Below are 13,065 nucleotides of genomic sequence, written 5' to 3' on the forward strand. Positions count from 1 at the left end.
AATCTGTTAGCCCCTCCTAAGACTGGAGGGCTGAGGGCTGGTGATACGGCCTGCTGGTTGAAGCCCTGGCTTTGATTGACAGATACCACTAATCCGCCCTGTCTTCTCCAGCATCTTTGGCTGCTTCTTTTCAGCCTCTGCAATATATCTAATTCCACTTGTCTTTCTCCCCTGTATGCCTCCTGCTTCCAAGCACCATTTCTATGTTATCACTGAGCACTTAGGCCAAACCCAAAGCTCTATTGCCAACAAGATCCTTTTCCCTGACCTACTGTCTATCTTACTCGCACATGCTCAGTAAAGACATCCTGTTACAGAATCAAAATGCCAACCTGAGACACGATGATGCTTTTTCCATGACAACAGCTCTTGAACAAATTGTCAAGACCAATACTAGTACATGGACTCAGTCTCCATTATGTTTAGACTTTAAGAGGTGCCCTCTGCTCCTGCACAGAGGTGACCAGGAGCAACCAGGAGCCTGGCACGCTTCCTAGCAAGGTTACCAGACACCAAGGCCAGGTCACAGAAAGATGGCATTATTCTCTCCTCATCTCTTTATCCTAGCCACTTCTACAGAAAGGAGAACATACCACAGACTTTGAACCATCAAACTGCTTGCCTCTCTACAGACTGGAGGAGTCCAAACCAACTGACAAGTTGTGACAGACATTACACATTTTTAGGAATCTGGCATCTAAGGTCAGCAATGCTCGTCACCAGCTCGATGTCATTTCCAACCCTGAGCAATGTGAAGGACATCCATAATCATTTTACACCAGTAATTATGAACCCTGCACTGTCTGTCTCTGAGAAAAGAAGTTATTGGGCGAAATTTGAGTCCATTTCTCTTCCATGTTGTCTGCTCTGTTGGACCATCCACAAGAAAGAGTTAAAAAAAAAAAAGGTTCTAAACAGTAAATCACAGAGCAGCCACGTGACAGACTATGTCATGCCTTCGTGTTGCCAAGACGTACTTCTGGTAAAGGCTCTCACAGGATGCTACCCAGTGAACAGACTGATTAAAAGCATGTGGAACACAGCCGCGTGTGTGACTACAGACTACATGTGCTCTTATATGACGAAGAGGAAGGCAGTCGCTTCTCTGCTGCTCCCTGAGGAGCTGCACTGCTCAGGGCTTCCCAGCCTCCTTTGCGATATCCTCAGAAGCAGCTCTCGATTCTCGCTGTGCAGGAGGGAAACCGGGGTTTAAATATGCAATGACTTGCCCTGAACACACAGCTCTTCTCAGGGAGGAGCTGGCATGGAAGCCCCAGTGAGATGGCCTCCAAGATGCGCTCTGTCTCTTTGAAAAGAAAATATGGATGCATGCATTGCGCGCGCGCACGCGCACACACACACACACACACACACGTTTCTAGCTAATGCACACAACAGTTAGTGGATGGTACTAACGGCAGCATGGGCAGAGCATGATCATCTCTGTGCTTTCTATGTAAGATTTAACAAGCACTGGTTCCTAGTTTATTGCCCATTAAAACCAAGAGTGAAAATAAAGAGCATGAAAGAGAACTTTCTGGCTGCATGATGCCACTGAGAATGTCACAACCAGGCTGGTGAGAGAGAGCTCAGTAATTTAGAAGACATACTGCTCTTTCAGGGGATCCAAGTCTGGTTCCAGCACCCAAAAGGTGGCTTATTACTGTCTGTAATTCCAGCTCCTGGGGGGAAGGGATGCCTCTGGCCTCTCTGGATACCTGCATACATGTTATATGCACAATTTATAATAATACAACAAATCTTAAAAGGAATAATATCAAAACTGGGCTGGTGAGATGGCTCAGTAAGGGCACTTGTGGAAGCTTGACGATCAGTGTTCAAGTTCCAGGAGCTCATGTGGTGGAAGGAGAGAACCAATTCCCACAAGTTGTCCTTGACCTCCACATGTGTCTCTCTCTCTCTCTCTCTCTCTCTCTCTCTCTCTCTCTCTCTCATACACACACACACACACACACACACACACACACACACGTAAATAAATAAAAAGTATCAAAATCACCTTGTCTGTCCTGGTTTTGCCTTTCTCTTGCTATAATAAAGAAAATGGACTAAAAGCCTGGTGTGGTGGCACACGCCTTTAATCCCAGTGCCAGCCAGGGAGGCAGAGGCAGGTAGATCTCTGTGAGCGTGAGGCCAGCCTGGTCTACAGAGTGAGTTTTGGGCAACCAGGGCTATATATAGAGAACTTTTTTTTTTTTTTGTAAGACAGAAAAAAAAAACCAAAAAAGACTAAACAAATTGGGGAAGAAAGGGTTTATTGGCTTAGACGTCCTCATCACTGTCTATCACAAAGGGAAGTTAGAACTCCAGGCTAGGACCTAGAGGCTGAAGCAGAGGCCGTAGCAGAATGCCACTTCCAGGGCAAGCTCAAATTGACTTTATAGAACGCAAGGGTACCTGCTCAGCGGTGACCTCCCCACAGTATCCTGGGCCCCAGGACATCAATCATCAACCAGGAAATGTCTGCACAGACTTGCTTATGGGTCAATCTTAAGGAGGCATCCCGCCCCCACCTGAATCTGCCTTTTCCCAGAGGACCCTGACTTACATCAAGCTGACAAAACACTAACCAGGACATTAACGAATCTGACTTTGCAGGGCAGACATACCTTCAAGTTTTGTGACAAGCGCCCTAGCTCTCAAAGAATAATATTTTACATTTTTTTTATTGTTTATAGTCAGAAGTCAGAAACTCCCCAATCCTTCATACCCCAGGTGTGAAGATGAAACAAAAGCCCTGGCTGTCCTATTCTGGCCGGATAAAGAGGAAGAACGGTTGGATGCCGGGGTGGGGGGGGGGGGGGACTGAAGTGGGGTGCTCCTCCTTCCTTCCTTCCAGACAGCTGGGGGCAAGGTTAAGAAGCAGCAGCAGGCTGGACAGCTGACAGCCATGTGTAAACAGGAGACATGGTATTGACTGGAAGGAGTTCCCTCTGAGGTCCGGGTCAGGAGCCCGCGGACTGAGAATGGGTTTCTGAAGGTTGCTCAGTCCTCCAAGGACCCCAGCACATGCCCTGAGAGGCAAAGCCTCTGGGAGGAGCACGCGATCTTCTTCGGACACCGTGCTGGTATTCTTTATATAGTCTTTACCTCTGGGGCGGCTGTGCGTATAGAAGCAGCAGACATTTCACAATGCACTGGACTTGGCAGAAAACCGGCTTCTGTCTACTGCCGTGGGGCCTCGGGGAAGTTAAATGGCTACTAGGGATTAAATGGAACTCTTTGAGTAGAAAGAACACACATCTGCCTCAAGGGACGGGCTTAGAGTCTAGTGAGATGATTTTAGTGTCTGACAACCATTATATACGTTGCCTTTCTTCTTTTAAGGTACAGGATAGGGTGGAGAGCGTGGCATCACAACTGCATAGCTCTGGGCAGAGCTAAGATGTGTGGACACTCCCGGTCAGCCAGCAGTGGCCCATTTTTATCTTTATCTCCCGTTTTCTCCCTTGTGGATAACTGTTTAGCATAGGAAAGACACTCCCCGCCCCTTCACCTTTCACACTTAGCTGGTGAAAGCAGGCAGCACAGGAATAAGGCTCTGGTGTGGTAGCTTGAATCTGTCCCCAGAAGCTCATAGAGAGTGGCACTCTTAGGTGTGGCTTTGTTGAAGGAAGTGTGTTCTCTGTGGGAATGGGTTCTGAGGTCCCCTTTTTGTAACCTTCGTTAGTGTGACACTCAGACCACTTCTTGGGGGTGGGGGATGTCAAGATGTAGGACTCTCAGCTTTTTCGCCAGCACCACTCTTGCCCGTATGCCACCATGTCCCACCAGGATGATAATGGACTGAACCTCTGAAAACGTAACCCTCCCCCCCAATTAAATGCTGGTCCTTTATAATAGTTGCTGTGGTCATGGTGCCTCTTCACAGCAAGAGAAACCCCAACTAAGACAGAAGGTACAAGGCACAGTCTTGGCACTTGAGCTGCTCCCTGGCCAGAGGTTGGCTGTGCCAGTGAAACAGGGTTACTGCGAACACAGGAGTGTGAACAAGACCCAGCGAAGCTTTCAAACTCCCCATCTGCTCGGCAAAGAGAGGAGGTGTCTCTGCTTCCCCTGAAGAACCTCCTCTCCCATTGAGGAGTAATCAGCAGGGGGACAGGAAACCCTCAGGACTGCTGTTCTTCCTTGCCCTTAGCAAGGGACACCAATAGCCCTCTGGGTGTCAAAGACTCAAGAGAAGTTCCCAAGGCTCATGGCACTGCTGGAGGGAGGAAAGGCCTACCTGGAAGAATGGGTCAGCTCTGTCTCTGAGGCTTACAGCCTTCTTCAAGGCTGTGTCCTCACAAACCTGAAGTTCTAGTCGGAGGTCTGGGGTAGAATGGAAGGCAGTTTTTTTCAGACAGCTCAAAATGAAACCCTAAGCTATTTGTTTCATCTATATATTTGCCTTTTGTTACCCGTGAGAGACTTCCCGCAGACACCAGGTCCAAGGGTACACAAATCCCTCTGACAAAATGGTATAGTATTTGTATAAAACCTGTATACATTTTTTGGTACACTTTAAATCATTCGCAGGTTAACAAGACGATGTAAATACTCTTTAAATAGCTACTGTATTGTTTAAGGAACAATGCTGGGAGGGGGAGTCTGTTCAGTAAAGATGCAATTGTTGGAATTACTCTCCACGCGAGGTTGGTTGAGCTTATGGATAGAGATTTAGGGACATGGAGAACCAATTGCCCTCCTGAAACTGACAATAGATCTTGTAATCTAAGAAGGAAAAATATATGGAAACCTACAGATTCCAAGCTCCAAGTAAAAATGGGGAAGCTGGAAAAGGAATTAGAAGTATTGGCAACAGCATCTGTGCAGAGCCAAGATGTGTGTGACCTCACACAGAGTCTCCAGGTCAGCCAGTCAGCGGCAGAAACAGCCGCGTGGCTCCACTGTATCCACTCCTGAGTCATATGGCCTCGTTAATGCTCTCAACAGGACGACCAGAGGACACAGCAGAAATGAGAGCATGCACTGTCTCCTGTCCTCCGCAGACTGATGGCATCAGCAGTCTTTCTCCAGGGCTGAATGCAGATGCTGGGAGCCCATGACACAGCCAAAACATTAGCACACACAGGTGAATGAGGCTTCAACCAAGGGGTTTCATGATCCCATGAAGACAGTGAAACCCAGGAGGGAGAGGCGGCAGCAAAATGGGGTAGACAGAGGGTTATGTGCTTGGCAAGGCTGACAGCAATGTGACCTCTGCAAGATGGCCGCCACCATGGGTGATCTATTCTACCGTCTTATCCATATAGTGGGGAAGAAGTAAAGATGGACAAGGCCGGACAAATAAGGCCCAGTGCTTTCTCCAGCTCTAACTCTGGAAGGGTGACTGAACCAGGGCTCCTGTGCTGCCCATGAACAGCCCTGATGCTTCCGTCATTCCAGCCTTAGAAGATGCATTCCTTTCTGCTCTGGTTTGGATGTGAAGTGTCCACCATTCCCTATCCCCCACCCCAGCCCCAGCTGTGCTGAAGGTGTGGTCCTTGGCACCATGCTCAGAGTGGGGCTTAGAGCCGTGTCAGATGCTAGGGTTCTCACTTGATCAATGGGCAAGCCATCCCACTGATGAATTTGTAATTGGAGTACCAGGAGGTGTTCGAAACTGAAGGATGGGGCCAGTTGAACTAAGGGGTCACTGGTCTGTGTGTGTGTGCGTGCCTTGTAAAGTCTCTTCACATCTCAGTGTCTTTGCTTCCTGACTGCTGTGGGGTGGACAGCCTTCCTCTGCCCACCACACTTTCCTGCCAGGATGTTCATACCTGGTCATAGGCCCAGCAGTGGATCCGGCTGACCCTAGACTAAAGCCATGAGCCCAAATCATTCGTCTTCTTTGAATTATTTATTTCAGGCATTTCATTATAGTGACATCCAGTCTCCTCCTTCCCTACTCCCCATGCTTCCACACCTCCTACTCCTTACCTTCTCCTTGGTTCTGTTATGGCTTTTTAACAACAGCCATCTTTTATAACTTGAATAATAGAGCCTACTTCAGTCAAGGGCCTTCACATGCGCTTATCCCGGGAATCAAGGCTACTGCGTAGCCCAAGGTAGCTGTAAGCACACACACAAGTGTGTCTCATGGGAAAAGCTCACACCCAACTTCACACCACCATCGTAAATGACTAAGAACGACAAAAGCTACCTACCTTGCTGGCCACCACCAGCTGGACCATCCCAGTGGCTGAGCGCAGAATGGCCACAGCTTCCTCGTGGGAGAGCCCGACCAGTAAGTGACCATTGATCACCAGTAGCTCGTCTCCTAAGGACAGCCTGCCATCCCTGAGGAAATGGAGAGGGGGAGAAAACCCCTTGTCAAGACATTCTGGGCCCAAGAAGGGTCATGTTCTAGGAGCTAGGCAAAGTCATGAGCAGGGACAATTAAGACGGGGTGGAAGGAGGAAGATGGTTTGGGGTGGGACTGCTTTAACGTTAGCATCCAGACTCCTGGGAAAGGAGTGAAAATCTCCAGCATTCTTGATGATCGCTTAGTAATCCACTCGCTCCTAGGCTCAGCCTATCTGACATCACCGTCAATGACACCTCATCTGGATGGTTATGGCGATAAAGCAACTAAGACCCTTGGGTTTTAGGAGAGTCAAGTCATTCCTTCCCTAATCCTCTCTGTCATCAGCTCGGGGCTAGTGCTAAGCTGAGTGTAGACTGTGCCAAGACACGCTAAGCCTACCTGAAGCCCTTCACAGGTCTACGGCCCCCCATCAGACCGAGGCAGGAATCCTTCTGGGAAACTGGAGGCTGATGCAATGTCAGTACCTCCCTACCCCACCAGCAGAGCTACAGAACCTTGAAGATCAAGTTTTTCAAGGCTTATCCCCCACCCTGGGACTCCACAGAGAAAACTACATAAGCAGGAGGACCGATCACAACAATAAACTGTTGAGTTTGCTTTTGTTACAGGTTTGAGACTTGGCTCATTCCTGTGGTTGTAAAAACTGTTCCTTTTCACTTAAATTGGGGCTCACTCTGGGCTTCCTCCTCACTGGCTGACAGGAGGCTCTGCTGTCACCGGAATGTCTCCTCAGGGTAGGCCATGGCCCTTAGTGCACATAGCTCTAACAGACCGGGCAGGCTTCTACAGTGGATTCCACTGAGCTGGTGATGGTTTGGTTTCCCATGACCGAAAAGGAGCCTGACACTCAGACAGAAGATCCAGTGAAGTAGAGACCATAGCCTAGGGGTCCACCTTCCTCTCCAGGTTCACCACCACCACTCAGGTGCTGCCGGGAAACCTGCACACACCTTGAACCCTTCCAGGTCTCTTTTGTGTTTTCTCCCAATGAATCCAACAACGTCTCCCCTCTCATCTTTACCTCCCTCTTTCTGCCTTCAACAGCACCTCTCTTGCTGTCTCCTTCCTCTACAGCACACATAATAATCTTTTTTTATGAGTGTAGGCTTTAATAAAAGACAGGAGGCACAAGGGACTTCCAACAGCCTCTGGCTTCTGTCTTCAAAAATCCATAAAGTGGAGCAATGCTTAGGGCCCCACTGGTTATTCAGCACGGTGAAAGGGAGGGAATGGGAAAGTCACGAGGGAGAGAAACACTTGGGAATCTCAAGGAGGTGCATGGCTGATCCTATGGGGTGGGGGAGGACCTGGCAAAGACAATTCAACAACGATCCTGGTTTGCTTATTAACACCACCAAAACATCTCAGGCCATTCCTCTCCTTATCCTGCCCTTTAATTCCATTTCTCTCCTCTCCTGTTACTAATTAGAAACCCCACTGATGCGTCATATACTGCAGAGAAGAGAGAGACACACACCACTCCAGGCTAAGAGGGAAAAGGAAGCCATGGGACGGATTTAGCCGTAGCCCTGAGGGGAAAGCGACAAGAGCATCTTCCACAGAACGCTTCTCTCTGAGCACAGGAATTTCCCAATTGCCAACCTGCCAGATCAACCAGAACGTAAGACATAGCATTAATGGGAAAACAGCGAGCTGCTCAGAGTTCCTTATAGTATATCAGGAATGCCATGCCGTTCAGGGAGTTTAATGATGCTCATCTGGGTTAAGACAATCCGAGGTCCTAATCTCTTAATAACACTGTCACTTGGATAACTGACAGCGGTAGCGAATCAGCAGCTAGAGGAGTTTTTAGCATCCTGCTATGTGAGGCTGAAGAGCAGGAAGCAGCCTGCTGGTTTTCTGTGCATAACTCTGGGTCCTTCAGCTATACCTTGAGACAGAGTTTCCCTCTCAGCACTGGAAACGCTGATACCTGCTCTGACCCGTCATGTCCCTCTTGGAATCCGGCTAGCTTTCCTGAAGAAATCCCAGCCTAGATAAAAGACAGCGGTCACCTTCCTGTCAGTGCAATTCTCTTTGTATTCTTACCATATACCCGTAGGCAGGGCAACCTATGTACAGACCCTACCGTGCCTTGTAAACAGTAGATCCCCCACATGAATGGAAGCCATAGCAGGGCGAAGACCATGCTTGACATTTGAGGATGACTATGGCCCTCACACTCAGGTAACACTTTTCATATGCGCTCCAGTTAAATACCGTTCCTCTCATACGTCACACAATTTGTTCAGATAAAAAAATACACTTTCAAGGACCTTTTAAGTTACATGTAGAAGATTCACATTTCTCTTTCCCCTTCCTCGTGCGCAATAGACACATGTGAGTGCAAGCACAGGCACGTGTGTCTGTGTTTGTGTGTGTGTGTGAAACTCTGACAGATCTGGCACATTTCCATGGCAGCCACATTTTGAGCCAGTACCACTTTCCCGAGTCATCAGTCATAGACTCACGGGACTTCAGTGGCATTTTCTTGATAAATCACCACATGTTACTACAGCGACTGCCCGCATTCCAAGGGTTAGGCTGAGCAAGTAATCTAAAAGGGAGTGCAGAGAAATCAAATCTGCTCCATGGTTTAGAATATCCTGAAGTACCCTCCCTAACGAGCCGCTTCCTATGCTCAGAGATGTGTTCCGTGAGAGCCGCTCTTGTCCGTTTCCCTCCTGGGCTCCCGCGTATCTTTATGAACTGTAATTACCAGAGCTTTGATCAAGCGAAAGGCACAAGCACCCAGCACCGGAGGGAGGGAAGGGGGAGGAGGGAGAAGAGAGGCAGAGGGATGGGGGAGAGTTACTAGTCACCTGTGAGCGGCACCTCCTTCCTTCACTTGGGTGACAACGATAGCGTGAGGTGAGCGCTTTGATCCTCGGCCTCCACTAACCTGAATTCCCAGCCCATCTGATTCTTTGAGCAGCTCCATCTTCCATATCCGGCCAACTTCCTCCTTGGAAGAAAAAGGGAGCATGCATGAAGGACGTTGACAGATACACAGCCCGGACACGGGGAGTGGCCCTGTCATATCAGGCCAAGCATCTATCGCTTGTCACTAGACAGCAGCACAAGTCAGCCCAGAAGAAAAGGCCTCTGCTGACTCGCCCCAAAGTCTAGAACTTTCTAGAATAACGAAAATGTTCTGTCCGTGTCATTCTGAAGGGAGTCGCGGTACACATGAGGCCATGGAGTGTTTGAAAATGTGTGGTGGCAGCCATGCATCGAATTTTTACTTTCAGTGAACTGGTTAAGTAGCCATCCTACTTACTGGCTCTGACATTATGCATCCCATCAGGTGTCCTGTGGGTAACACATCTTCCAGTTTGGATATAGGTGCCACCGTCTCTACAAACAATGGTTTACTCTGCGATCCTTTTACTTCTGTACACAGCTGCCAAGACATGCAGGAAGGTGAGAGGGCAAAAGCTCAGCTCAGCCTTGGGTACCAGGAAACCTTAAGTAGTTTGCAGGATTCCCTGCCACCCAATACAGAAATAACTTCCCTTGCCTCTAAGGTGAGAGTCATTATTAATTTTTCAAGGTTTGTCATACAGTGTTCAATGAAACATCCACGGGAACTGGTAAGACTGAGCAGACAGATGCATGACAGATGTTGGCAGAGAACCATATACTCCTTGGTTACCATCCCTCATCAGAGATGCATGGGGCCAAAAGGCCTTCAGACTGATTCGCATTTTGGAATATTTACACATGCATAATGAGACATTTGGGGTTGGAGTCCAAAGTTAAACATGCAATTCCTTTGTTTCATATCTACCTTATGTAGACTAAAGGTAATATCATTCCATATTTTTGGTAAGACTTGTCATGTTGACTGTGTGTGACCCCATCACAAAGATCAAGGGTGAAACTGCTCACTTACGGTGTCACAGTAACTTTGGATTTTAAGAGTATTTTGGATTTTTGATGTTAAGATCAGAATCACTTAACCAATCATGTAAAATAACCAATCCTGTAAGAACAAATCAAATTGAAGCTTACACTTCCTTAAAACACATACATGAGAAACCCAGGCAGAAAATTCATTAATTTAATACTGAGTGTCAACAGGGCAGGTGATGGCATTGATTTGCGTGCTACTTAATCATGACAGCATGCTTGAACCTGTATCAAAATCTGTCCTTTATCCAAGGCTGATATCTTAAGCCCTCTTGTTGCTTGGTGCTTTTTAGCTTTGGTTTATTCTCCGCTGAATTCCTGCTTCGTGCTAAAGGTGTGAACAAAATGTTTACATTCTTTGAGAGACTGCAATGTTCAGAGAAATTAGATCATAAAATCTTTAAAAAGATTCAAAGTCTTTTTGCTGTGTGTGTGTGTGTGTGTCTGTGTGTACATGTATGTGAGTGCCCACAGAGACCAGAAGAAGGCATCAAACCCCCTGGACTTGGAGTGCCAGGCTGTTGTAAACTGTCTGATGCGGGTTCTGGAAACTGAACTATGGTCCTCTTAACCACTGAACAATCTCTCTAGACTCTTAACACCTTTAAAAGTATTTTTTAAACTTTAGGCTCAGCTCTGTATTATTATTATTATTATTATTATTATTATTATTATTATTATTATTAGCACTAGTGTTATGGCATGAGTCACAGCACATTCCCCAGCATATGCCTTTGTAATCCATCACGAAAGGGTTCGGTGGAACCACTAGGATCCTGTACAAACAGAGCTCTCACCCCCCTGGAAGCAGGCAACCTGCCCACGAGAGCTGCTTACAAAACAGAAAGAATGTGAAGCATTTAGAAAACCTGAAATACACACTGTCAGAAACTGAAGAGACTGCATGAACAGTAGAAGACCCAGATGTTGAACACCCACTGATGTGCAACAGTTGGAACGTCTGGGGAAATTATTACCAGGCAGAGACCTGGTGGGCCCTACACTTCTGTACGGGGCGCCGCCATTCCAGCAGCACGCAGTGGTGCCAACTGTCTCCTCCATCCACTGACCACAAGCAAATGCAGCCTGTCTGGCCAAATGCAACTTCAGAAGTCACTGGCTTACCGCAGTAGTTCACGAACTTGTCCACGGGCCCCATCCCATCCAATTGCCTTGCTCTGAATGTCACAGTTTTGGTTTGCTGCCTCTGACCTCTGGAACACCTTCCTCTTCTCCATTCAGAAACACCCTCTTTGGCCTTCACCTCTCTCACAGCCCCACTGTTTCCAAAAGTCATCCTTGGGAACCAGAGCGACTGCCAAGGTAGCAGCTTGCAATAGCTCCAACACAGGAGGCCCGATGTCCTAGCACACATCGCCAGGAAGAACTGATTTAGGAGGTGCTGGTCAGCTACTATGCTGGTCTCTGTCTCCCAGGCCAACATCCAAACAACCCTCTTGGTGGCCTCCCTGGGCTCAGTAAACAGTGGTTTTCCTTCCCCCACTCCCCACCCCCAGGTTCTAGCAGATAAGACACCGTTCCTTCTCCCCCAGCCAAGGAAATCTGTGGCTCTCCTTTCAAAGAGCAATGGGGTCCATTTACTGGAGTAATGAACTCAAAAGAAAACTCATTTGGTTTTAGCCCAGAGTAGTAAAAATGTATCCACCCATTATTAGTTCACATCATCTTTTTACTATCTTGTCCTTGCGTTAGGAGAATTACGTAGGTATGGTTCACAGAATGGATGAAACTAGACTTGTTCCTCACTTTAAAATGCTTTAAAAGCTAGAACCCATGATTTAAAAAATCAGCATATGAATCTGTGTCCACAGAGATTGAATAGGGGCCTAAACATGTTCTCTGACAGTTTCATGAAGAACACCCATGCGCTCTATAAGCTCCTGAACCCAACGCACACAGCTAGATGAAAACATATCAGAGGGAAAGGGGTGGCCCAGCAGGTGAAAGGACTTGCTACGTAAGCCCAGTGTTTGATCCCTGGAACCCATGTTTAAAAAATGGGGCACTGAACTGAACAGAGAATTCTCAGCAGAGGAAGTTCAAATGGCCAAAAGACACTTAAGGTCATGCTCAACCTCCTTAGCAATCAGGGAAATGCAAATCAAAACAACTTTGAGATATCATCTTACACCTGTCAGAATGGCTAAAATAAAAAACTCCAATGATAGCCTTTGCTGGAGAGGCTGTGGAGGAAGGGGAACACTCATCCATTGCTGGTGGGAATGCAATCTTGTGCAACCACTTTGGAAATCGGTGTTTCGGTTTCTCAGGAAATTCGGGATCAACTTACCCCTGGACCCAGCAATACCACTCCTGGGAATATACCCAAGAGATGCCCTATCACATGACAAGAGCATTTGTTCAACTATGTTCATAGCAGTATTATTTGTAATAGCCAGAACCTGGAAACAACCTAGATGCCCTTCAATGGAAGAATGGATGAAGAAAGTGTGGAATATCTACACATTAGAGTACTGTGCTGTGTTAAAAAACAATGACTTCTCAAATTTTGCATGCAAATGGATGGAAATAGAAAACACTATCCTGAGTGAGGTATCCCAGACCCAAAAAGATGAACATGGGATGTACTCACTCATAATTGGTTTCTAGCCATAAACAAGGGTCACGGAGTCTACACTTGGTGATCCCAAAGAAGCTAAGTAAGAAGGTGAACCAAAGGAAAAGCATATAGTTGCCCTCTTGGCTATGGGAAGTAGACAAAATTGCCGGGGAGAAAATTGAGATCTTGGGGGTGGGGTGGGATGGGGGTAAGGGGAGATGGGGAGAGAGGGGGGAGAGGG

At 47.4% G+C, this 13,065-nt stretch overlaps 1 protein-coding gene across 4 annotated transcripts in view; it reads right to left on the reverse strand.

Annotated features, from left to right (window-relative positions):
• Pdzd2 (PDZ domain containing 2) overlaps positions 1-13,065 on the reverse strand; it is a 358,456-nt gene that overhangs the window by 76,069 nt on the left and 269,322 nt on the right. For 3 of the 4 annotated variants that reach the window (XM_041632040.1, XM_041632041.1, XM_041632043.1), the window contains 2 exons: positions 9,154-9,296; positions 6,171-6,303 (listed from right to left, as the gene is read on the reverse strand). In XM_041632040.1, the coding sequence (XP_041487974.1) occupies positions 6,171-6,303; positions 9,154-9,296 (276 nt within the window). The remainder of the gene's footprint in view (positions 1-6,170; positions 6,304-9,153; positions 9,297-13,065) is intronic. The other variant, XM_041632042.1, reaches the window with a different exon arrangement.

Source organism: Microtus oregoni, unplaced genomic scaffold, assembly GCF_018167655.1.
Source record: "Microtus oregoni isolate MIOR12 unplaced genomic scaffold, Mior012 000040F_ref0000088, whole genome shotgun sequence".
NCBI classification, from domain to species: Eukaryota; Metazoa; Chordata; class Mammalia; order Rodentia; family Cricetidae; genus Microtus; species Microtus oregoni.